The sequence below is a fragment of the Geotrypetes seraphini genome, chromosome 3 (assembly GCF_902459505.1).
Source record: "Geotrypetes seraphini chromosome 3, aGeoSer1.1, whole genome shotgun sequence".
NCBI lineage: Eukaryota > Metazoa > Chordata > Amphibia > Gymnophiona > Dermophiidae > Geotrypetes > Geotrypetes seraphini.
The window spans coordinates 28,107,192-28,132,313 of NC_047086.1; the positions used below are offsets into that span (position 1 = coordinate 28,107,192).

The 25,122-nt window shown below is 45.9% G+C and overlaps 1 protein-coding gene across 1 annotated transcript in view; it reads right to left on the bottom strand.

The window, feature by feature from the left end:
* Positions 1-2,219: 2,219 nt before the first annotated feature.
* SRSF12 (serine and arginine rich splicing factor 12) overlaps positions 2,220-25,122 on the bottom strand; it is a 103,289-nt gene continuing 80,386 nt past the window's right edge. Inside the window, exon 5 of the mRNA XM_033938740.1 lies at positions 2,220-3,664. Within this exon, the coding sequence (XP_033794631.1) occupies positions 3,292-3,664 (373 nt within the window). The 3' untranslated portion in view covers positions 2,220-3,291. The remainder of the gene's footprint in view (positions 3,665-25,122) is intronic.

Below are 25,122 nucleotides of genomic sequence, written 5' to 3' on the forward strand. Positions count from 1 at the left end.
CTATTTTGGCTTGGCCCAAAATTAGATCAGTTATCCACGCTCATTCCACTACCTTCTGGTCCCACACTGCAGATCGAATTCTCAAGCAAAGTTTTGGGCATCATTGTCTCTACACTTTCCTTTAATGATCATCTCAACTCTCTGGTAAAAAATTTTTTTTTAGTCTTCACATGTTGAGGAAAGTGAGAACCTACTTCCGCCAACATTTTGCTGTCCTTGTACAATCAATCAGACTGGACTATTGTAATTCCATCTAAGTCTAAACAATAAAAATCTTCAAAGACTTCAGTGGATCCAGAACACTGCGGCTAGGTTGATCTTTGCAAAAAGCAAATTTGACCATGTTTCCTCACTTCTGTCAAAACTTCACTGGTTTCCGGTGATTTCTAGGATTCACTTTAAATCAGTGGTCTCAAACTCAAACCCTTTGCAGGGCCACATTTTGAATTTGTCGGTACTTGGAGGGCCTCAGAAAAAAATAGTTAATGTCGTACTAAAGAAATGACAATTTTGCATGAGGTAAAACTCTTTATAGTTTATAAATCTTTCCTTTTGGTTAAGTCTTAATAATAATATTGTAATTTATAGCTAAAGAGACATAGGATCAAGAAACTGTTTTATTTTACTTTTATGATTATGATAAAACATACCGAGGGCCTCAAAATAGTACCTGGTGGGCCGCATGTGGTCCCCGGGCTGCGAGTTTGAGACCACTGCTTTAAATGTACCTACCTAATATTCAAGATCCTACATGGCATTCTTCCTCCCCTAATTCCACTATCCTGGAATTCTTCAAGACATGACACTACCAGATTCGCCCACAAACTCAAACTATCTTTCCCCTCGTTAAAAGGCGTAATGTATGCAGGTAAATTAGGGAAATTCCTTTTCTTCAAATTCACTGAGATTTGGAATAACCTCCCTGCCCCGCTGCTGAACCTCGGCTCATTCCAATTATTCCGAAAGCATCTGAAAACCTGGCTTTTCTCCAAAACGTAAATCTATCTATTTAAAATGTAAAACTAGCTATCCTCTTCGTAACCTCTAATTTCTTATTATGTCCTTCCCTCATTTATTGAATTTACCTGTAAACCGTGCCGAGCTCTTTCTTTATGGAGATGATGCAGTATACAAACTTAAGGTTTAGTTTAGGACCGGAGTGCCACAGGGTTCAGCGCTCTCTGCACTTTTATTTAACATCTATATGGCTGCTATAGGAAACTTATTCAAGTCCCTGTATCAGCTGAAAAGCTTGGAAGAAAGGAAAGTGTTAATTATTGTTATTATAATAAAGTATAGGAATGTTTTGAAATAAGATTTTAAAGTTTTTTTGTATTTTGAAATACTTTAATAAAGAAATTTTTTTAAAAAATGAAGACGTCTTTGAATCCAAGACTTGTTGAGATTACTAAAATGACTTTCTGCTGCACAGGAGTTAAGTTATGGAACTCCTTGGTGGGGCAGATACGAAACTGCTGTGAAAAAGGTAACTTTAGAAAATTACTAAAGGCGCAGCTATATGTTGATGCCTTTTTTTTAGGTATTTCTGACAAAGTTGATGAACTAATCATGAACTTTTTACCCACATAGTATCTCTTGAAGATTGTTTCTATGTTTATTTTATTATATGTTTTCAACTATTCACCTGTTTTACTATGTGTCCATTTTAAATATTATGTATGTAAACCTTGTAAACCGTTTAGTTTTAAACAGTATATAATTTTTTAAAACAAATAAATCTTTCACCTATTGCACTAGAACAACATATACAGTGCTGCACTGTGTGGTATCTATGCAGATATAATATATTCCTGCTCCAAAACTCTTAACAATCTAAGGCAAATAAAGACAGTGACTTGTTCAAGGAATGTTAGTGGCAGAAACAAGTGTCAAATCTTACCTTTTCTGGCTCCCAGTCCATTCTCTAACCCAGTCCTTCCCAATCTTTTTGTACTTGTGACTCCCATGACTGCAGCCAAATAAAATTGTATAACAACCCCTAATGTTGTAGAATGATATAGTACCTATATAAAGACAACCTAGTCTATGGCCACATTTGGGGTCCCAGCTCACCATCTGGAAGTCTTACACTATACATTAAGCATAGGAAAATACTTAAAATTGTATTTGCTTTCAATCTCAGATACTACCAATTTTTTTCCCCCACAAAGAGACAAACTACAGATCAGATTAAGGACCTCAAATCATGAACCTATTCATAACCTGTTTTAAAAAATTTATTTATAAACCATCAGTTCCTTTCTAAGTTTATTACAACAGAGCAGGTTATGAACAAGTCAAATTCTCAACACAAAATGCAAATGAATCCCATCTCTTCCAAAGATATTCTATAATTAAAGGAAGCCCTCTTAGAACAAACCCAATATAGCATATTTAAACAGAAACATATTTGAAAATGGTTTATGGAATAGAAATCATAAAATGAAATATTCGGAAGGCATATGCAAGTTTCCAGAGCTCATGCAATACAAACTATCAGAGCAATCATCACATTTAAGGGGGTAAAACATGTAAAGAAAGCCAAGTAGGAACATTCACAAGTAAGAGTTACATGCATACTAAAGCATCATCTTGCTGAAGTCATTAACAAATACTCCTAACTGAACTAAAAGTTACCTACAAAATGGAGCCATTCATCTTATTCAAAAAGGTTACTGAACCACAGTGCAATAAAAATCTCTTGCCATTAATCTGAAAACCTATCTTGAAACATACTTTGTTTTTCATACCAAATTAAAGGTCTATATAACTGTATTTTGACAGTAGTTTGTCTATTACATTATTTCCAAGGTTTACACAATTTTTCCCAAGAATATATTCAAGAAAATCCATAGCAGATAATTTCCAGTACTCAATCATAACACAAAAACTATTTGCAGACACACCTAATGTTTGTAAAATTACTAGTGTGAAATTATTGTCTAGCTATGAACAAGATTGTTTTCTTTTAATGGCATGGTGGTCTTACTTGAATGAACAGATGTAAAGAAACATCAAGTTTAATTTTCAAAACAATTTCTGTATTTCTGCAACCCAACTCTTGAACATACTTTGTAATTTTTGTTTATACTTTCAGTAGGACCAAATTTTGTTTCATGATTTTATGTAATCTACACTGGAAAAACAAGACCAGTTTTCTGAGAATCCACAAATACTGATCTTACTCCTTGACTCTATTCAAGAAGAAAACTTAACAAGCCTTTCACAATGTACATTTTAAATCTGATCTGTTACTGTAACAGGTTTATTAATCTTGATTCCACATAGTCATCAGTCTTCTTCAGATATATATTGTCGACTATTCTTGCGCTGATGATTCCGAGATCTAGAACGAGAGCGTTTCAGTGTTTTGCTCTCACAGTTGACATGCCCTTGAGGAGATTTTGACTTAGATCTTGCAGGTGAACCAGAATCCCTTCTACTACATTGTGATTTTGTTCCAGACCTAGATTGCCTGTGCGGTGACCGAGATTGAGATTTGGCTACAGATTTGGAATTCTGCTGAAATGACTTTGATCGTGAACGACCTCTAGATCCAGAGTTTCGCCTAGGTGTCCTCGAGCGTCTTCCTGAGCTAGAACACCTGGGTAGTGATTTGGAGCGGGACTTGGACTGACTGTAAGAATGTCGTCTGTATCTTGACCTGCAAAGCATTTCAAATGTAAGAGAAGAGATTCCATAATACAAATCTTAGATATCATTCAGCTGTTGGAGATTCCAATGCAATGCTAAGCTGGTTCCCATAATTATTGAATCAAAACTCAGAATGTGTGAAAAAATCCAAATTGTCAACAATAACACTTTCACAATGATTAAGTGGAAGGTAGAAATATCCTACATGTGCTAAAAAGCACCCACGGTGAGGAAAAGCCTCAGACAAAACCCTCCCACCGCCACAACAGTGGCTAAGGTAGTTCAGGTACCCTCATTGGCATAAAAACCTCCCGTGGAAACCACCGTGGCTCTATGTTGTGCTATGATTAAATAAATAACTAAATAGGTGGTGAGATCAATAATTAAGTCAAATTCTTAAAATTGTAATGACCGACCGAGCTCACGAACAAAAGATAAGTTTAAAGTCACCGGTGACTTTTTGAGCCATTACAATTTTAAGAATTTGACTTAATTATTGATCTCACCACCTATTTAGTTATTTATTTAATCACAGCACAACACAGAGCCACTGTGGTCTCCACAGGAGATTTTTATGCCAATGAGGTTTTGCACCTGAACCACCTTAGCTAGCCACTGTTGTGGCGGTGGGAGGATTTTGTCTGAGGCTTTTCCTCCCCGTGGGGCTTTTTAGCTCATGTTGTAGGATGTTTCTACCTTCTACTTAATCATTGTGAAAGTGCTATTGTTGCTTCCCATAATTATTGAAGCCACAAGCTAAGTCCCAAATTACTATCTACAGTATAAGAAGATTATGTACTTACCCTGGTAAGCTCTTTTCCAGTAGATAAGTGAGACATTTTAGACCAGTAGTTCCCAAACCTGTCCTGGGGGACCCCTAGCCAGTCAGGTTTTCAAGATATCCCTAATGAATATGCATGAGAGAGATTTGCATACCTGTCACTTCCATTATATGCAAATCTCTCTCATGCATATTCATTGGGGAAATCCTGAAAACCCAACTGGATTGCGGCCCTCAAGGAAGGACTTTGACACCCCTGCTCTAGAGTAAAACCTTGGTTTGCGGGCATAATTCATTCCAAAAACATGCTTGTATATCATGCTTGAAATATCAATGCGAATTTCCCCATAAGAAATAATGGAAACTCCACAACCCAAAAAGCACAGTTACTTACTGAAACAGGTGTTATCCAGGGACAGCAGGCAGATATTCTTGACTGATGGGTGACGGCACCGACGGAGCCCCGGTACGGACAATTTTAGAGTGATTGCACTCTAAGAACTTTAGAAAGTTCTAGCTAGGCCGCACCGCGCGTGCGCCTTCCCGCCCGACGGAGGCGCGCGGTCCCCAGTTAGGATAAGCCAGCTAAGAAGCCAACCCGGGGAGGTGGGAGGGACGCAAGAATATCTGCCTGCTGTCCCTGGATAACACCTGTTACGGTAAGTAACTGTGCTTTATCCCAGGACAAGCAGGCAGCATATTCTTGACTGATGGGTGACCTCTAAGCTAACAAAAAGAGGGACGGAGGGAAGGTTGGCCATTAGGAAAACAAATTTTGTAAAACAGATTGGCCGAAGTGTCCATCCCGTCTGGAGAATGCATCCAGACAATAGTGAGATGTAAAAGTATGAACTGAGGACCAAGTAGCAGCCTTGCAGATTTCCTCAATGGAAGTGGAACGGAGGAAAGCTACAGACACTGCTATAGCTCTAATCTTGTGGCCCATGACAGAACCTTCCAGTGTCAGGCCCGACTGAGCATAACAGAATGAAACGCAAGCAGCAAGCCAATTGGACAGGGTGCGTTTAGATACAGGATGACCCAACTTGTTAGGATCAAAGGACAAAAACAGTTGAGGAGATGATCTGTGAGGTTTGGTGCGTTCAAGATAGTAAGCCAGAGCACGTTTACAATCCAAGGTATGCAAAGCCTGTTCACCTGGATTAGAATGAGGCTTTGGGAAAAAAACAGGTAGGACGATGGATTGGTTAAGATGAAACTCAGACACAACCTGCGGAAGGAATTTTGGATGTGTACAGAGGACAACCTTATCATGGTGAAAAACAGTGAAAGGTGGATCAGCCACCAGTGCATGGAGCTCACTGACCCTCCTGGCAGAAGTGAGAGCTATAAGAAAGACCACTTTCCAAGTTAGAAATTTAAAATGCACTGTGGCCAAAGGCTCGAAAGGAGGTTTCATTAACGCAGAAAGAACCACATTAAGATCCCATACAACAGGAGGGGCTCTAAGAGGTGGCTTCACATTGAAAAGGCCCTTCATGAACCTAGAAACCAAGGGATGAGCTGAGAGGGGTTTTCCATGAATCGGCTCATGAAAAGCTGCAATAGCACTAAGGTGAACTCTTATCGAAGAGGATTTAAGACCAGAGTCAGATAAGGACAGAAGATAGTCTAACACCAATCCTACTGCTATAGACATGGGATTATGGTGATGTAAGAGGCACCAGGAAGAAAACCGAGACCACTTTTGTTGGTAACATTGAAGAGTAGCCGGTTTTCTGGAGGCATCAATAATAGAACGGAAAGGCTGAGAAAGGAAAGAGTGAGCCGAAGTCAGCCCGAGAGATACCAAGCTGTCAGGTGCAGAGACTGTAAGCTGGGATGAAGTAGAGTTTGCTGATGCTGTGTTAGTAGTGAAGGAAACAGTGGAAGAGGTATGGGTTCCCTGGAACTGAGTTGAAGTAGAAGGGAGAACCAATGCTGTCTGGGCCACCGTGGAGCGATGAGAATCATGGTGGCTTGTTCCCTCTTGAGTTTGAATAATGTGCGCAGCATGAGCGGAAGAGGAGGAAATGCATAAAGGAAGAGATTGGTCCAATCCAGGAGAAATGCATCGGGTTCCAGACGGTGAGGAGAGTAAAGTCTGGAGCAAAACAGGGGCAGTTGATGGTTGTGGGGAGCTGCAAAAAGATCCACTTGAGGTGTGCCCCATTGAGAGAAAATGGACTGGAGGGTCAAGGGATCGAGAGTCCATTCGTGAGGTTGAAGAATTCTGCTGAGATTGTCTGCTAAGCAATTCTGTTCCCCTTGGATATAGACCGCCTTCAGGAATAAGTGACGAGCAGTCGCCCAGGTCCAAATCCTTTGAGCTTCCTGACACAAGAGACGGGATCCCGTCCCTCCCTGTTTGTTGATGTAGTACATTGCAACTTGGTTGTCTGTGCAAATGAGTAGTACCTGAGGAAAAAGAAGATGTTGAAAAGCCTTGAGGGCGTAAAACATCGCTCGGAGTTCCAGGAAATTGATGTGGTGTTTCTTTTCCTGGGTAGTCCAAAACCCCTGAGTTTGGAACTCGTTCAAGTGAGCTCCCCATGCATAGGGGGAGGAATCCGTGGTGATGACCAGTTGATGAGGAGGTAAATGGAACAGCAGACCTCTGGATAGATTTGAAGATGTCAACCACCAAAGAAGCGACTGCCGAAGAGACGAGGTCACAGATATGAGTTGTGAGCAAGGATCCGTCGCTTGGGACCACTGATTCGCTAAGGTCCATTGAGGAGTACGGAGGTGGAGACGTGCGAAGGGGGTGACATGCACTGTGGAGGCCATGTGCCCCAAGAGCACCATCATGTGATTTGCAGAGATGGACGTTTGCTGCAACACCCGTTGACAGAGATGAAGAATGTTGTGAAGGCGATTTGTTGGAAGAAATGCCCTAATCTGAAGTGTGTCCAGAATGGCTCCAATGAATTGAAGTCGCTGAGTTGGAATTAGATGCGACTTGGGTAGATTGATTTTGAACCCTAACAGTTGAAGGAAGAGAATGGTCTGATTGGTGGCAAGTTTAACGGCCTGAGGAGAATAAGCCTTGATCAGCCAGTCGTCCAGATAAGGGAAGACTTGAAAATTGTGAGAGCGGAGATAAGCCGCGACCACAATCAGACATTTGGTGAATACCCTGGGAGAGGAGGCTAGACCGAAGGGTAACACCTTGTACTGGTAATGATGCTGGTTGACGAGGAAGCGTAGATATTGCCTGGACGTTAGATGGATAGGAATGTGAGTGTACGCCTCCTTGAGATCGAGAGAGCATAGCCAGTCGCCCTGAGAGAGAAGAGGATATAGGGTTGCAAGAGATAACATTTTGAACTTCTCCTTGACCAGACACTTGTTGAGATCTCTGAGATCTAATATTGGTCTGAGGTCTCCAGTCTTTTTGGGTACTAGAAAGTACCGGGAGTAAAATCCCAAGCCTCGCTGGTCTTGAGGAACTGGTTCGATGGCATTGAGAAGAAGGAGGGAGTGAACCTCCTGAGCCAGTAGGAGGGACTGAGAGTGGGTGGAAGCAGACTCTTTTGGTAGGCCTAATGGTGGAGGAGTCTGGAAGTTTAGGGAGTAGCCGTGGGCTATGATTGAAAGAACCCACTGGTCGGAGGTGATTACTTCCCAGCGAGAGAGAAAAATTCGAAGTCGACCTCCTATGGGCTGAGGAAGAGAATAGGAGGGAGGAAGACTGGCAATGCCCTGGAGAAGGGAGTCAAAAGGGCTGTGTCGGCTTAGGTTGAGGAGCAGGTTTAACGTTAGGCTGTTGCTGCTGACGAGCCTGTTGGTGCTGTTGGCGTTGCCTCCGAGGTTGGGGAGGATTGAGGCTGAGCCGGCCGAGCCGAAAATCTCCTCTGATACGAAGATTGTTGTCTAAATGGACGAGGAGGAGGAGGTTTCTTCTTGTTTTTTTAACAAGGTGTCCCACCTAGTTTCATGGGCAGATAGCTTTTGGGTGGTGGTATCCATGGATTCCCCAAACAGCTCATCCCCTAGGCAGGGCGCATTGGCAAGTCGGTCCTGGTGGTTCACATCCAGGTCTGAGACTCGGAGCCATGCCAACCTTCTCATTGCCACAGACATAGCAGTGGCCCGTGATGTCAGTTCAAAAGTATCATAAATTGAACGGACCATAAACTTTCTGAGTTGCAAAAGGCTAGAGGTGCATTGCTGAAAAGCAGGAAGTTTACGGTCCGGAATATACTTTTGAAAAGAGGTCACCTGTTGGATGAGATGTTTGAGGTAAAAAGAGAAGTGAAACACGTAATTACCTGAACGGTTGGCCAACATCGCATTTTGGTAAAGGCGTTTCCCAAATTTATCCATGGCCTTGCCCTCTCTGCCAGGAGGGACAGAGGCGTAAACACTAGCTCCCGTAGATTTCTTCAGGGTCGACTCCACCAGCAGAGACTCATGGGGAAGTTGGTGTTTGTCAAACCCTGGAATAGGAATCACTTTATAAAGAGATTCTAGTTTTCTCGGGGCTCCTGGTATTGTCAAAGGAGTTTCCAAATTTTTATAGAAAGTTTCCCTCAAGATGTCATGGAGGGGCAACTTTAAAAACTCTTTAGGAGGTTGGTCAAAATCCAAAGCATCGAGAAATGCTTTGGATTTTTTAGAGTCAGACTCTAGAGGAATAGAAAGAGTGTCTGACATCTCCTTTAAGAATTTGGTGAAGGAGGAGTGCTCTGGTTTAGTAGCAGGATCCTGCACCGATGGATCATCCTCATCAGACGAATAATCTTCCTCGGTACCGAGGGGATCATCAGAGTCATCCCACAAGTCAGGGTCCCGTATTGATTGAAGATGGCCCTGAGAGAGTGGAGTGGATGTCTCGGTATGTTTGGTCTTGCGTACCGATTTCCCCGAACGGGTCGATACGGTACCTGGTGATTGCACAGCGGTACGGGTTTCAGAGACCGGTACCGGATCAGAAGCTGAGGGAACAGTGCGTCGATGAGACTTTGGTTCTGCTGATAGAATAGGCATGGATAAAGATTTCTGCGGTACCGATAATGCCGATGCCGATAATAGAGGCTGATCGACAATCGGCACCGAAGTCTCAGTAGGTACCGACACTGGAAGGCTCGGAGTCAATAGAGCCGGGAGCAATTGTTGCAGTTGCTCCTTAAGTTGGGCCTGAAGGATAGAGGCAATACGCTCATCCAACGTTGGTCCCGATGGCACCGGTACCGCTTTTTTCTTGCTCGGTACCTGCGGTGCAGCTCGACACTCGGGTGAAGTCGATGATGAGGCAGTAACTTCAATGGGAGCGGAGCGCTTACGGGGCCGGCGCACAGTCTGCAGGACTTGGCTCACTGCTTGCTCGACTGGCGGCCCGAGGACAGTAGGGGAAGGCTTCTTAGCTGGCTTACCTACTGGTTGCGACACCGGAGATGTAGTTTGCGGTGCCGAAACTATCGGTGTCGGTTTGGAGGAAGTTGCCGACGTCGATACCGGAGGAACTTCCATAGCGGTACCAAACAGGATCCGCTGTTGTATTTGCCGGTTTTTCAAAGTTCTCTTTTGAAGAGAACTACAGCGGGTGCAGGTTTCAGCCCTGTGGTCCGGACCCAGACACTGTAGGCACCACTTGTGCGGGTCGGAAAGAGATATAGGGCGCGCACACCGCTGGCACTTTTTAAAACCCGGTGACGGGGGCATGAATGGAAAAACGGCTGTAGCAAAATCGAAGCCCGAGGCTTCGATGATGCCAACAGGCCCCGCTGGGGCCGATCGCAAAAAAAAAAAACGAAAATAAAGTGTTTTGTTTTTTTTTTAAACACGAACAAAATAAAATAAGGAAAAGAAAAAATTATCGAAGAGAATAAACGCGCGAGCGGGAAGGCGAAAAACTGTGAAAAAAAATTTCTAACAGCCGTTGGAAACACGCATCTTCTTAGCTCCGCGGAAACTAAGAAACTGGGGACTGCGCGCCTCCGTTGGGCGGGAAGGCACTCGCGCATGCGCGGTGCGGCCTAGCTAGAACTTTCTAAAGTTCTTAGAGTGCAATCACTCTAAAATTGTCCGTACCGGGGCTCCGTCGGTGCCGTCACCCATCAGTCAAGAATATGCTGCCTGCTTGTCCTGGGATAAACTTTAATACAAAATACTGTATGTACTCGTATTGCAAGACCTTGCTTGTTTAGAACAATCACTACACTCTTGCAGAGAGAGAGAGAGAGAATAAAAAAGAACCATCGGCTCAGTTGTGATGATGTGATGTGTGTATACTGTAAGTACTTGTATTGCAAGACCGCATATCAAGTTAAAGTTTAATAAAATGTTTTGCTTGTCTTGCAAAACACTTATATAACAAGTTACTTCCAATACAAGGTTTTACTGTACTTCACAGACTAGCTTAGCTCCTCCCAGCAGTCAGTACCCAAGCATAGAGACACACTCACATCTGTGAAGTAGAGGCACCTGTAAAGACAGGCTAAAAACATTTTCTGCTCAAAACAACTAAACAGCACCCTTAACCGCCAACATAGGTTTCAAAGGAGTTCAGGAACTACTCCCATAACAGGTTGAACATATTTACAAATACTTCCTAGCCCCTAAGGGCTGACCGGTCTCCATGAAACAGGTTGGCAACATAGAAGGAGACTGAAATCTGGTCGGGTGTCTAGAATATCTCACCTATCTACTGGAAAAGAGGTTACCAGGGTAAGTACATAATCTCCTTTTCAAGTGCAATAGGTGTGACATTCTAGACCATGGGGATGTACAAAAGCAGTCCCCTCAAAGAGTCAGGGTGGGCTTGCTGCACTGGCCCTTAAGACTGAGGACCCGAAAGCCGAGTCCCATCTGGCAGTAACATACACTCTGTAAAACTTGGCAAACGTGTGATGAGATGATGTCATCATCCTGCAAATCTCCTCAGGAGAAACAGATCATGCTTCGGCCCACGAAGAAGCCACACTCCTGGTAGAATGCGTCTTAACAGAAACCGGAGACTGTTTTCCTGCAAGAATGTAGGTGGATGAAATGGCTCTATGGATCCACCGGGAAATTGTGCCTTAAAGCAGGAGCACCTCGCTTAATTGAATGCGTCAGCACAAACAGATAGTCAGAAAGTCAAAACTTTAGTATATAACACTGTAGAATCCTGTGCACGTCCTACTTTTTCAGTAGACGATCCTGATGTTTGGAACGCATCGGTTGAAAAACAGGCAAACATATCTCCTGATTGACATGGAAAACCGAAACCACCTTTGGCAAAAAGGAAGGAACTGTCTGGAAAGAAACTTCCGTCTCCGAAATTCGGAGAAAGGGGTCTCAACAAGACAAAGACTGCAGTTTGGAAACCCTATGGGCAGAAGTGATGGCGACCAGAAAACAGTCTTGAGTGTTAAATCCAGGAGAGAAGCATCGCAGAGAGGCTCAAAAGGAGCTCTGGCAAGGTCCGACAGAACCAGGTTAAGGTCCAAGGCTGGGAACTGATGATTAATAGGCAGCCGGACCCAAAGAGCCCCCTTCAAAAAATGAGCAACATCTGGATGTGATGCTAACGAGGACCGGCTATCCCGAGATCTGAAAAAAGATAGACCGGCCACCTGGATCTGAAAAGATGCCACGGTGAGGCCTTTAGCCAGACCAGCTTGGAGAAGGGCTAGGAGCCCTGACACTGGAGCCGAAAAAGGGTCCACCTGATCTTGGTCACATCAATGTTGGAAGGTGTTCCAAAACTTAGTGTAGGCTGACACTGTGGACAACTTTTTAGATATGAAAAGAGTAGCAGTCATAATCTCTGCATAGCCTTTACGTTCTAAGGCCGCACACTCAAGAGCCAAAGCCATAAGAGCAAAGCGACCTGGATCTTCCATGGCAACGCCTGGGCAGACAGGGAAAAATGCCTACCTGAATAAATTCATGTAAAACCGTTCTGAGCTCCTTTGGGAGAACGGTATAGAAAATGGAAAGAATAAATAAATAAATAAAACATTCAAGGCCCTTGTAATAGTGCACAAAACGCTCTTTGCCACCACCCCAGCCTATATAAACTCCAAGCTACATCTGTATGCCCCTACCCGCCACCTCCACTCAAAAGCGGGGAGATGACTGTGCATCCCCCCAGGAAGATCTCTCCTGATGGAAACTGCCCGTAACCATTCCTACAGCCACTTCATCCCACAGCTTTGGAACCAACTCCCCCCTCAAATAAGATCACAGAACTCATTGATGATCTTCCGAAGAGCAGTGAAGGCCTTTCTCTTCTACTAAAGTCCAACTGAATAGAGTTCCCTCTGATCTCTCTCCCGCCAATAACCACCAGCTGGCGACCTCCTGGTCCAATCTTCTGCAACGCCCCTCCAGGAATTCTCTATGACTGTCCTCAAGTTACTGTACTACCCAGCCTTGCCCTTTTGTGACTATATTGTATAGTATTGTATTGTATCACTAAATGTACTGCCAATGTAACTTCTGTGAATGTTGGCATTCTGAGCTCCTGTGAGGATGGGATAGAAATCTAATCATATAAATAGACGCTCAGTTGTAGACTGCATCCTACCTGCAGTTGCATCAGATCCACGTACCATGGTCTTCACAGCCAGTCGGGAGCCACTAGAATGATGCGGCCTGGATGAGTCGCAATCCTTTGAAGAACCTGGCCGATCATCGGCCAGGGTAGAAAGACATAAAGAACAACATCCAGAGGCCACAGCTGTACACAAGAGCATCAAGCCCTGCGCTTCTGGGCTTGGATCTGCAGCTGAAGAAACGTGGCGCTTTCTTGTTTCGTGCCATGGCCATGAGGTCAAGGCGGGGCTACCCCCAGTGTCTCACGATGGCCTAAAGCGACAGGGCCCACTCGCCGGGATCCAGAGTCTGATGACTGAGGAAGTCTGCTTGAACGCTGTCCACTCCAACCATGTGATGCCATCAGCGCCCGATGACGTTCCGCCCAAAGGAAAAGAAGCTGGGCCTACTGAGCCAAGGGAGAGCTCTTGGTCCCTCCCTGTCGAGTGACATAGGCCACTGCCGTTGCATTGTCGGAAAAGACCCGGACAGCCTGTCCCTCCAAAGACCTCTGTAATTCTTTCTGGGCCAGCTGACTGATGGACTACTTCCTCTGCGATGGAGTCCAACAACCATGATGGGGACGACAATCGCAGTGAGCCCCTCAGCCCTGAAGGCTGGCATCTGTGGTTATCACAATCCAGAAGGCAATGAGCAACGGGACGCCCTGGCAGAGCAACTGAGGGCGAAGCCACCAGGTTATGCTTGCTCTGGCCTTCAAGGTCCATGGCAGAAGCATCTCTAAGGCATCTCGGTGGGGCACCCAATGAGAAAGCAAGGCATGCTGAAGAGTACGCATGTGTGCCCTCACCCAAGGGACCACATCCAGCGTAGCTACCATGGAGCCCAACATCTGCAGGTAGCCCCATGATCAAAGGGCCGATTTTGTAAACAGATCCGAAATCTGCGCGCACAGCTTCTGTCTGAGGCTCGAGCAATTAAGCGCAGCCCACCACCATATCGAACAGAACTCCCAGGGATTACATGAGCATCAGATGGTTCTTCCTGAAGTTGACAATCCAGCCCAAGGCTTCCAGCATCTGGAACACACTTTCCACCATAGAATGCCCTCTTCCAAAGAGGGCGCTCTGATCAACCAGTCACCCAGATAAGGGTGAACCTGCAATCCCATCTTCCTTAGATGAGCCACTACTACCACCATCACCTTGGTGAACATCCGGGGTGTCGTCGCCAGGCCAAAGGGCAGAGCCCAAACCTGATAATGCTAATCCAGCACATGAAACTGTAGGAATTTGTGGTGAGCTGGAAAAATGGAAATGTGCAAATACGCCTCTGTAAGATCCAGGGAGGCCAGAAACTCCCCTAGAGTCACTGCCACAAATGACTGACCTCAAGGTCTCCATCCAGAACTGAGGAATCTTGAGAGCCGCATTCATGTGTTTCAGATCCAGAATGGGTCTCCAATCTTCTGACCCTTTCTTTGATATGATAAACAGAGTATCTGCTTGAGACCAAAACGTCGCTTGGCACCAGCTCTATTGCTCGAATATCCAGCAAGCGCTGAACAGTAGCCTGGACTTTGAGCATTTTTTCCTGCCTCCTGACAGGAGATGTCACAAATCAATCGGACAGTGGCTGGGCGAATTCCAGCTTGTAGCCTGACCAAATAATTTCCAAGAACCACTGGTCTGCCGTAATGCACATCCAAGCAGGCAGAAACTCTGAGAGGCAACCCCTTATCCTCAGAGGGATCGTCAGCTCCCTGGCATCATTGTGTCTTGCTGGCAGGCTGGGCGCATCTGTAGCCCACATACCGACCCCTGGAGCCCCGTGAAGGTATCTACGATGAGGAGGGAGAATATTGTCTACAGTCACAAAAGTTTCTTCGAGAGCCACGACAAGCAGGAGGCCCATAACCCCTAGGTCTGGCTCTACTATCCGGCAAAGACTTTGGGCAACGGTCCATCACCAAATCCATGAGATCATTCAACCCCTTGCCAAACAATAACTGCCCCTTAAAAGGAAGCCAAACCAGGGTTGCCTTGGAGGGGGAATCCCCGGCCCACTGCCGAACCCAAAGCATTCAGCAGGCCAAAATCGAATATGCTGACACCTTTGCCAGCACTTTCAAAAAATCATATAAGCCATCCACCAAATAGTTCATTCCAATCAACACAAGCTGAGGAGGAGGCTCTACCGCATCTCCAGCATATGCAGCCAAGCCAGACAGGTGCATGCCACAAAGGATAGAATCCACAGCTGCTTTGACTCCTAAATTAGCTGTTTCAAAAACTTTCCTGAGAATCACATCCACCCGGCGAACCTGCATATCTTTCAAAACGACGCCCCAGTTGCTAGTGAGCTAAGTGCGTTGGGTCACCTGAGCCACCAAAGAACCCACCTTGGGTTGCCACAGCAGCTGCTGACACTCCTGTGCCAGAGGATACAAGCGGGACTTTGCTCTAGAATTCTGCAAAGGACCTTCCGGAGAGTCAAACTGTTCTGTAACTAAGAAACTCATATCCGTATGCCAGGGAAAGGTTGCAGATTTTGAGTGCACCCTGCAGAACCAGGGAGAAGTAGGAGAAAAGGAAGGGGCAAGCTTGGCATCCAAGTTCAATTCCTGCAAAGATTCAGCAATCAAATCAGGGAGCGCCACAAATTTAAACAGCGCACTACAGTTGGATCATCTCCAGGATCCAGAGCCCTAAATCAGGGGTGTCAAACTCAATCGCATAAGGGGCCAAAATCTTTTTAAAAGGCTAAGTCGTGAGCCAAATTTTTTTTTTTAGGGGTCCTTTTAATAAGGTACGCTAACTGATTTAGCGCACACTAAATGCACACCTTAATAAAAGGACCCCTTAGTCTTAGTAGAAGTATAGGGTTACAACCTCTCCAACCCCATGCCGGCTCTGTGATGTAAACAAGACAAAAAAGACTTTTCCTCTATCTTTTAGGTCCTAGTTCACGCTCGCTGTCTAACATCAGCTCTCCTTCCTTCTCTTTTCTGGAGTCTGAGAGATGGATTGAGCAGTGCTGGGCTCATTTCTTCTTCTGCTTGCCCCATGCAGCAGTATATGTATATGAGAGCTTCCCAGCACTGGGGATCAGAAGGGCAGTGGAAGATATTTCTGTGTCTGCTTGGGACCTGACTCTGCAGATTCACGCCGCATCATCTGTAGGTCCACGCGGCCTGCACAGGATCGCTGATCGGCAATAACGATCCTAGTAGGCTGCTGTAGCCTCAGCTGCACGTTCCCTTGGTCCTAGTCCCACCCGTGGTCCAGTACGTCAGAGAAGGGGCAAGACCGCGCCACAGGGAATGTGCAGCTGAGGCTACGGTGGCCTGCTAGGATCGCTTCTGCCGACCAGCGATCCTCTGCAGCCTACATGAACCTACAGATGATGCGGCACGAACCTACAAATTATGCGGCGCATGTACCGGCGGGTCAGCTTTGGGGGAAATTGGCTGGCAGGCCAAATTTCTGTACCCAGCACGCCAGAGTTTGACATGTCTGCACCGGATCGGATCCAGCATTCAAATCTTCCAATCTGGGAATGCAATGCTGTGGAATAAAGGATCAGCGAGGTCCGGATCTGCCGCTGAAGCCTCCTGAACCTGGCGAGAAAAAAAAACCCAAAAAACTTAAGTCACCCGTATCCTTCTATGCATCTTTCGAGGAGATGTGCAACTAACGTGCCCTTAAAACCAAGAACGGTGGGTTCCGCAGCAACCTCCACCGGGAGAGCGTTCAAGGTGTCAACCACTCGCTGCGTGAAGCGGAACTTCCTGGCATTTGACCTGGGCTTGTCTCCCCTCAGCTTCAGTCCATGACCTCTTGTCCTGGTCACATTTGACATAAGAACATAAGAAATGCCTGCACCGGATCAGACCTTGGGTCCATCTAGTCCGGCGATCCGCACACGTGGAGGCCTAGCCAAGCCTACCCTGGCGAATACCTTAGTTACTTGTATTCCTCAATGTGTCTTTGAAGAAGATGTGCATCCAACTTGCCCTTAAATCCTTGAATGGTGATTTTCTCCACAACCTCTTCCGGGAGAGCATTCCAGGCGTTCACTACTCGCTGTGTGAAGCAGAACTTTCTGACATTTGTCCTGGCCCTGTCCCCCCACAGCTTCAGTCCATGAACTCTTGTCCGAGTCACCTTTGACATTGTGAATAAAGTTGTTCCCTGCTCTATTTTGTTGAATCCTTTCAGTATTTTAAAACTCTCTATCAGATCCCCTCGCAGTCTCCTCTTCTCGAGGGTGAATAATCCTAGTTTTCTGAGGCGATCCTTGTAGCTCAAGTTCTCCATACCTTTTACAAGCTTTGTCGCTCGCCTCTGCACCCTTTCCAGTAGTATTATATCTTTAGGTAGGGAGACCAATGTTGGACACAGTATTCCAAGTGTGGTCTTACCATCGCTCTGTAAAGCGGCATTATGACATCCTCAGATCTACTCGTGATACCCTTCTTAATCATGCCCAACATCCTGTTTGCTTTTTTTGCCTCCGCTCTATCTTGTCGATTCCTTTTATTATCTTAAAAGTCTCAATCAGATCCTCTCGCAGTCCCAAATTTTTAAAGTCGTTCTTTGTAGTTCATGTTCTCCATACCTTTAACTAGTTTCGTGGCTCGCCTCTGCACCCTCTCCAGCAGTTTTATATCCTTCTTTAGGTAGGGAGACCAGTGTTGGACACAGTATTCCAAATGTTGTCTAACCATTGCTCTATAAAGCGGCATTATGACCCTCTCCGATCTACTAGTGATTCCCTTCTTTATCTTTGCAAAACCGGAAGTTACATCGCAGCAAGGACTCTGGTGGCAGAGGAGAAGCCCGAATGGATCTCTGGTGCAGATCGGGGCAGCATGGCTCTCTCCTTCCCACAAGCAAGGCTTTCTCCTCTCCTCCCTGGCCAGGCAAAAGTGGCGGTAGCTAATTCAATTCACTATCCTGCTGCTACTCTGGGCGTCTTCTCTCCATTTGGCCACCCAAGCGGAAACAGGAAGATTTCACTGAGGGCAGGCCGCAGTGGAGAGAAGACGCTAGGAGTAGTGGCAGGAGTGGATTGCTACCGCCACCGGCAGACCTCTTCCGGACTCTCTTTGGGAAAGGTGCGGGAGTGTGGTGGTGGGGGCTTAGGAGTGCCATAAAAAAAGGTAGATGGAGGAAGAGGTGAGATGGGGAATTGAAGGACTGGAGATGGGGAGAAGATAGATGGGAGAAATGAACTTGGTGGAGGGGGGAGATGGACTTGGGGGAGATCATGAAAAGGGGAGATGGAGGAAGGATAGAAGAAGTAAGGATCTAAAAACAGGAGAGGAAGATAGATGGTGGACAATGGGATTTAGGGAGGGAAGGAACAAAAAGGGAGAGAAGTTGGGCATAAGGGATGGTGTGGAGGGGGGATAGAGATACTGGATAGGAGGGTAGTTGGGAAGAGAAAGGGAGAGATGGACTCTGGGGTGGTGGGAAAGGAGAGAGAGATGAAGGATGAAAGGGTAATTCAGAAAAGGTGGCTCAGTGGATGGAGACAATAAAAAGGAAAGATACCAGACCTCTGGGGGAGAGAAGGGAAACGGAAGGGGAGGACAGAGACAGAAGATAGATGGTTAGCACGGAGAAAGAAGAAAGAAGGAGATCCTGGCAAGCAAGTTATCAGAAGATAACCGGAGTCTGGGACCAATAACATATGAATAATTATCAGACAACAAAAGGTAGAAAAACTAATTTTTCTTCTATTTTATGGTGTTAGACCTCGGATGTGAGCTAGGATTTAAGAGAGAGAAAAAGTGTTTTTTGTTTGTTTATTTTGTTAATACCACAGCACCAGGAGATGGCAAAGTGGGTGAAGAGGCTATAAAATAAACCCACCATGATATTTGAAAAAAACATCCACTTGGGCAGGAAAATCGAATCGAAAAATCGATTCAATAGGCTGAATCGAATTGATTTTTTTTTCCCCTGAATCAGGCAGCACTAATCCACATTAGGAGAGACCCTGAGGATTCTATCCCAGCAGTTTTCCTGGCAGAAATATGAATTTTGAAGAAGCAGGGAGAAGATGGGGGAAAAAAAAAAAAGATCACTGAAAATCCAAGATGGCCACCGGACCCGAATTTGTGCTAAAAAACGGCACTTCCCAAAATTAAAAACTCAGAATTTAGGATTTTTCAGGTGGAGGAATCCAGGGGAACACTAGAAAATCCTCAAAACCCTTGAAATTAAGTTTTACAAATTTCTGATGGAGTCTGTCAGCTCCTCTTATAGTATAGGAGACAGAAGATGTACCTGCTTTCTAGCCCCTGTGAAGATCCAGAGTCAGAATTCACTGCCAAGCTGATCTTCTGGCTGCCGGTCAGACCCACTGTCTGACTATGCCTCCAGCCCTGCGGACCACTGACTGCGCACTAGGACAGGCAGAGGTGTGAAAACGCAGCCTGCACACTATGTAACACCGCTGAGCCCCCTATGCATGCTGAATGTGCACTACCCTCTGCTTAACAGGGAGTGAGACCAGGTCAGGGACAGCCCTGAGCTCCAAGGAAAACAGCAGACCAGCTACAGACCTAAGACTGAATTCTCAAGCAGGCAGTGCTTCAAATTTTCTTTAAACATGAAAGAACCGCGAATGGGGATGAAACTAAGTCGAATTAAAAATAATAAATGTGGGAGAACAGAACTGAAACATCTGCAGTCATGCATTCATGCATTAGAGAAAGACTGCTGGGAGGAGCTAGGCTAGCCAGTGAAGTACTCTAGAGGCAAAATGAAAAACCTGGAATGGATCTCTTCTGCAGCCCAATCGGGTAAAGGGAAATAACCCTATGATCTAGACCACAGTTCTTCAACCGCCAGTCCGCGGACCGGTATCGGTCCGCAGGAAATTTTTGCCGTTCCGCACAGGACCGGCAAGATTGACTCATTTGAACTTCCTGCCGGTCCGCGCAGGACCGGCAAGATCAGCATCGGAAGCGTGCGCTGGGCCGGAGAGATCTTGGGGAGCATCTGACAGTGGCTTTCTCCCCTCTCTGCAGCTCTCCTTTACTTCCCAGCGCAGCGATTCACAAAGGCAGCCTCGGGGCTTTTGCTGAGTCGCGGCTGCCTCTGATGATGCAACTTCCTCTTTCCTCAGAGGCGGCGCGACCCAACAAAGGACCCGAGGCTGCCTTCGTGAATCGCTGCGCTGGGAAGTAAGAAGAGCTGCTGGGAGGGGAGAAAACCACTATCAGTCTGGGAAGCTGCTGGGCAGGGGAAAAAAGGGACAGCTGCTACTGGAAAGGGAGAAGGAGAGATGCTTCTGGGAGGGGAGGAGGGAAAGGAATCTGGGAAGCTGCTGGGCCAGGAAAAAAAAAGGGACAGCTGCTACTGGAGAAGGAGAAGGAGAGATGCATCTGGGAGGGGAGGAGGGAAAGGAATCTGGGAAGCTGCTGGGCCAGGAAAAAAAAGGGACAGCTGCTACGGGAGAGGGAGAAGGAGAAGGAGAGATGCATCTGGGAGGGGAGGAGGGAAAGGAATCTGGGAAGCTGCTGGGCCAGGAAAAAAAAGGACAGCTGCTACTGGAGAGGGAGAAGAAGGAGAGATGCTTCTGGGAGGGGAGGAGGGAAAGGAATCTGGGAAGCTGCTGGGCAAGATAAAAAAAAGGGACAGCTGCTACTGGACAGGGAGAAGAAGAAGGAGAATGCTTCTGGGAGGGGAGGAGGGAAAGGAATCTGGGAAGCTGCTGGGCAAGGAAAAAAAGGGACAGCTGCTACTGGATAGGGAGAAGAAGGAGAGATGCTTCTGGGAGGGGAGGAGGGAAAGGAATCTGGGAAGCTGCTGGGCCAGGAAAAAAAAGGGACAGCTGCTACTGGAGAAGGAGAAGGAGAGATGCATCTGGGAGGGGAGGAGGGAAAGGAATCTGGGAAGCTGCTGGGCCAGGAAAAAAAAGGGACAGCTGCTACTGGAGAGGGAGAAGGAGAAGGAGAGATGCATCTGGGAGGGGAGGAGGGAAAGGAATCTGGGAAGCTGCTGGGCCAGGAAAAAAAAGGACAGCTGCTACTGGAGAGGGAGAAGAAGGAGAGATGCTTCTGGGAGGGGAGGAGGGAAAGGAATCTGGGAAGCTGCTGGGCAAGATAAAAAAAAGGGACAGCTGCTACTGGACAGGGAGAAGAAGAAGGAGAGATGCTTCTGGGAGGGGAGGAGGGAAAGGAATCTGGGAAGCTGCTGGGCAAGGAAAAAAAGGGACAGCTGCTACTGGATAGGGAGAAGAAGGAGAGATGCTTCTGGGAGGGGAGGAGGGAAAGGAATCTGGGAAGCTGCTGGGCTAGGAAAAAAAGGGACAGCTGCTACTGGAGAGGGAGAAGGAGACGGAGAGATGCTTCTGGGAGGGGAGGAGGGAAAGGAATCTGGGAAGCTGCTGGGCAAGGAAAAAAAGGTACAGCTGCTACTGGAGAGGGAGAAGGAGAGATGCTTCCGGGAGGGGAGGAGGGAAAGGAATCTGGGAAGCTGCTGGGCAAGGAAAAAAAAGGGACAGCTGCTACTGGAGAGGGAGACGGAGAGATGCTGCTGGGAGGGGAGGAAGGGAAGAGAGTTACTGCTGGACAGGAGGAGGAGGGAAGGGAGAATGAAAAAAGGAAGGAAACAGCTGGCAGAGAGATTAGAGAAGGGGAAGGGGAGACACAGGCATGAGAAAGTAGAGAGATTGATGATAGGAAGGGGTCAGCAGAAAAATAAGCAGAGGGACAACGATGATAGATCTGGTGTAGGAGAGATAAAAATGAAGAGAGCAGTGAAGCTGGAATGAATCATGTAAATAGGAGAGAAGGGCACAAGCTGGATGGAAAGGGGAGAGGGACATAGAAAGAAGACAGATACCATATGGAAGGGGGAGAGGACAGATAGTGGATGGAAGGGGCAGATGCTGGATTGAAGAGACAGAGAGGGCATACGCTGGAAGGAAGAGAGTGAAAAAAAGATTGAAAGCAGAAACCAGAGACGACAAAAGGTAGAAAAAAATAATTTTATTTCTATTTTGTGATTAGAATATATCAGATTTGAAATATATATCCTGCTAGAGCTGGTGTTAGACATAACTGGGGACTGCAAAACCCAGGCAGTGCTTCTTTAGCTTTCAGCTGGCTTAGGGCGCTCTCTGACCAGGGGGCAGTTGCCCTAGTTGCACTCCCCTAAAACTATTCCTGTCATGTGTTACTTCAGTATTCTGTTAGCATGATATTTCTGTGTAGCATTCTGTAATAATTTGGCTTGTTCAGTTTTCTTGATAGTAGAGGGGATATATGTGAAGGGGAGGGGAGACAGGGGTTTTGTTGATTCTTGCTCTGAATTATTTGTATTTATAAAATGACAATTCTACAGAATATTGTTTCTTTTTATACTTTAATAAAATACATTCAATATAAAATCATAACTGAGGCTTGTGTGGATGGGATCAGATGATTTGTGGGGACCGAGCTCGCGGAGATGGGGTGGAAACGGGATTTTTAAATTTTAGTCCTAGTAGTTTGCCGGTCCACAAAATAATTATTTTTTTTCTGCCGGTCCACGGGTGTAAAAAGGTTGAAGAACACTGATCTAGACAGAATGTCTCGCCTAATGCACTGGAAATAGTCTTGACAGAAAAAAGATAAAATCTTACACGTACACTAATTTTCAGGAAAGAATGTAATACATAATAAAAACTATCCCTTGTAAAGATTCTAAAACTGATAAGAAAGTGGGGTTACTTTACCTCTAACAGATCCTCTTGTCCAGAGCACCAGAAAAACTGAGCATGTTTGGGTGTTTCTTCTTGAGTGGCCAAACCACCCCCCACTCCATTCTACAACTTAGGCTATCTTCAACTTACAGAGGAGGTTTGTGTGGATGATTTATCCTGCTGTCCACAGAGAACCTGTTACAGGTAAGCAGCCTTACTATATCCTGCCTGTCCATGGAGAGAATAAGCCACACATATGGGTGAATCCAAAGCTGCTGGTGAAAGGGTGGTCTATAATCTAAATGTATGTCTAACCTTTGCAATCTGGGTGTTACTACTGCAGTAGGCAAGGAGAATAATAGATCACAACCCTCAAATGTCAAAGGAAAATGATTGAGAAAAGTGCTGTATTTAATTTGTAAACTGCTTTGGTTGTAACACCGAAAGATGATATATGAAATGTATTACCTTTACCCAAGTCTAACAACGGTCCTAGTTACACTAGGACAGGCAGAGGCGTGAAAACGCAGCAGGCATGCTGCAGAACACCATTGCCCCCTAAGCCTGCCTAACAGTCTGCGCTCGACCCCTGCTTAACAGAAGGTGAGATTACTTCAGGGACAGCCCTGAACTCCAATGAAAACTGTCAGCTACAGACCGAAGTCTGAATTCTCAAGCAGGCAGAGCTCCCAATTTGCTGCAAACGCAAAAATACCCGCAAAGGGGATGAAGTATATTAAATTTAAAACAATAAAATGAGGAGAACAGAACACACACAGCTGCAGTCATGCGTGCATAAGGAAAAGACTATACAAGGCGCTAAACTTAGAAACATAGAATATGACGGCAGAAAAGGGCCATCGGCCCAACAAGTCTGCCCACTCTAAGAACCCTCCCCCCTAAGCACTTCCTCGAAGTGAACCCACATGCTTATCCCATTTTTTCTTAAAATCGAGCACGTTGCTGGCCTCAATTACCTGAAGTGAAAGATCATTCCAACGATCAACCACCCTTTCAGTGAAGAAATAATTCCTAGTGTCACCATGAAATCTCCCACCCTTGATTTTTAATGGATGCCCTCTTGTTGCCATAGGTCCTGTAAGGAAAAAGATGTCTTCTTCTACCTCAATACGGCCAGTAACATTTGAACGTCTCTATCATGTCTCCCCTCTCTGCGTTCCTCGAGAGAGTATAAGAACATAAGAAGTTGCCTCCACTGGGTAAGACCAGAGGTCCATCGCGCCTAGCAGTCCGCTCCCACGGCGGCCCATCAGGTCCCTGATCTGTAAGGTGATCGTTGTCTAAACCCTTAAATCCCCTTATCCTTCTATCTAAGCCCTTTCATAACCTATCTCTACCCCTAACTGTATCCCTCAATCCCCTTGTCCCTCAGGAATTTATCCAATTCTTCCTTGAAGCCCGGTAGGGTACTCTGTAACACAACCTCTGGAAGCGCATTCCAAGTGTCCACCACCCTCTGAGTGAAAAATAATTTCCTGGCATTGGTTCTAAACCTGTCCCCTTTCAATTTCTCTGAGTGCCCCCTTGTTCTCGTGGTTTCCAATAGGCTGAAGAATCTGTCCCTTTCTACCTTTTCTAAACCTTACATGATCTTGAAAGTCTCTGTCACATCTCCTCTGAGTCTGCGCTTTTCCAGGGAGAAAAGCCCCAGCCTTTCTAACCTGTCTGCGTAAGAAAGGTTTTCCATCCCTTTTATCATTTTCGTCACTCTTCTCTGAACCCTCTCAAGTATTGCCATGTCCTTCTTGAGGTACGGTGACCAAAATTGGACACAGTACTCCAGATGCGGGCACACTATCGCGCGATACAGCGGCATGATGACTTCCTTTGTCCTGGTCGTAATACCCTTCTTAATAATACCCAACATTATGTTTGCTTTCTTTGAGGCTGCTGCACATTGTGCCGTTGATTTCATTGTTGTATCCACCAGCACACCCAGGTCTTTTTCAAGGTTACTTCCCCCTAGCACTGATCCCCCCATTTCGTATCTGAACATCGGGTTCTTCTTCCCTATATGCATTTGTCTATATTAAAGTTCATTTGCCATTTATTTGCCCACTCTTCCAGTTTGTTTAGGTCCCTTTGTAGGTCTTCACATTCTTCCGTGGTTCTAACCCTGCTACAGCGTTTGGTGTCATCCGCAAATTATATAACTTCACACTTCGTCCCCGCTTCCAGGTCATTTATAAATACATTGAACAGCAGCGGTCCGAGCACTGACCCCTGCGGAACACCGCTCGTGACCCTCCTCCAGTCCGAGTAGTGGCCCTTTACTCCAACCCTTTGCTTTCTGTCTGCCAACCAGTGTTTAATCCATCTGTATACGTTCCCTTCCACCCCATGGTTCCACAGCTTCCTAAGTAGCCGCTCATGAGGTACCTTGTCAAAGGCTTTTTGAAAGTCGAGATAAATGATGTCTATGGGTTCCCCTTTGTCCATTTGACTGTTTATCCCTTCAAAGAAGTGCAGTAAGTTCA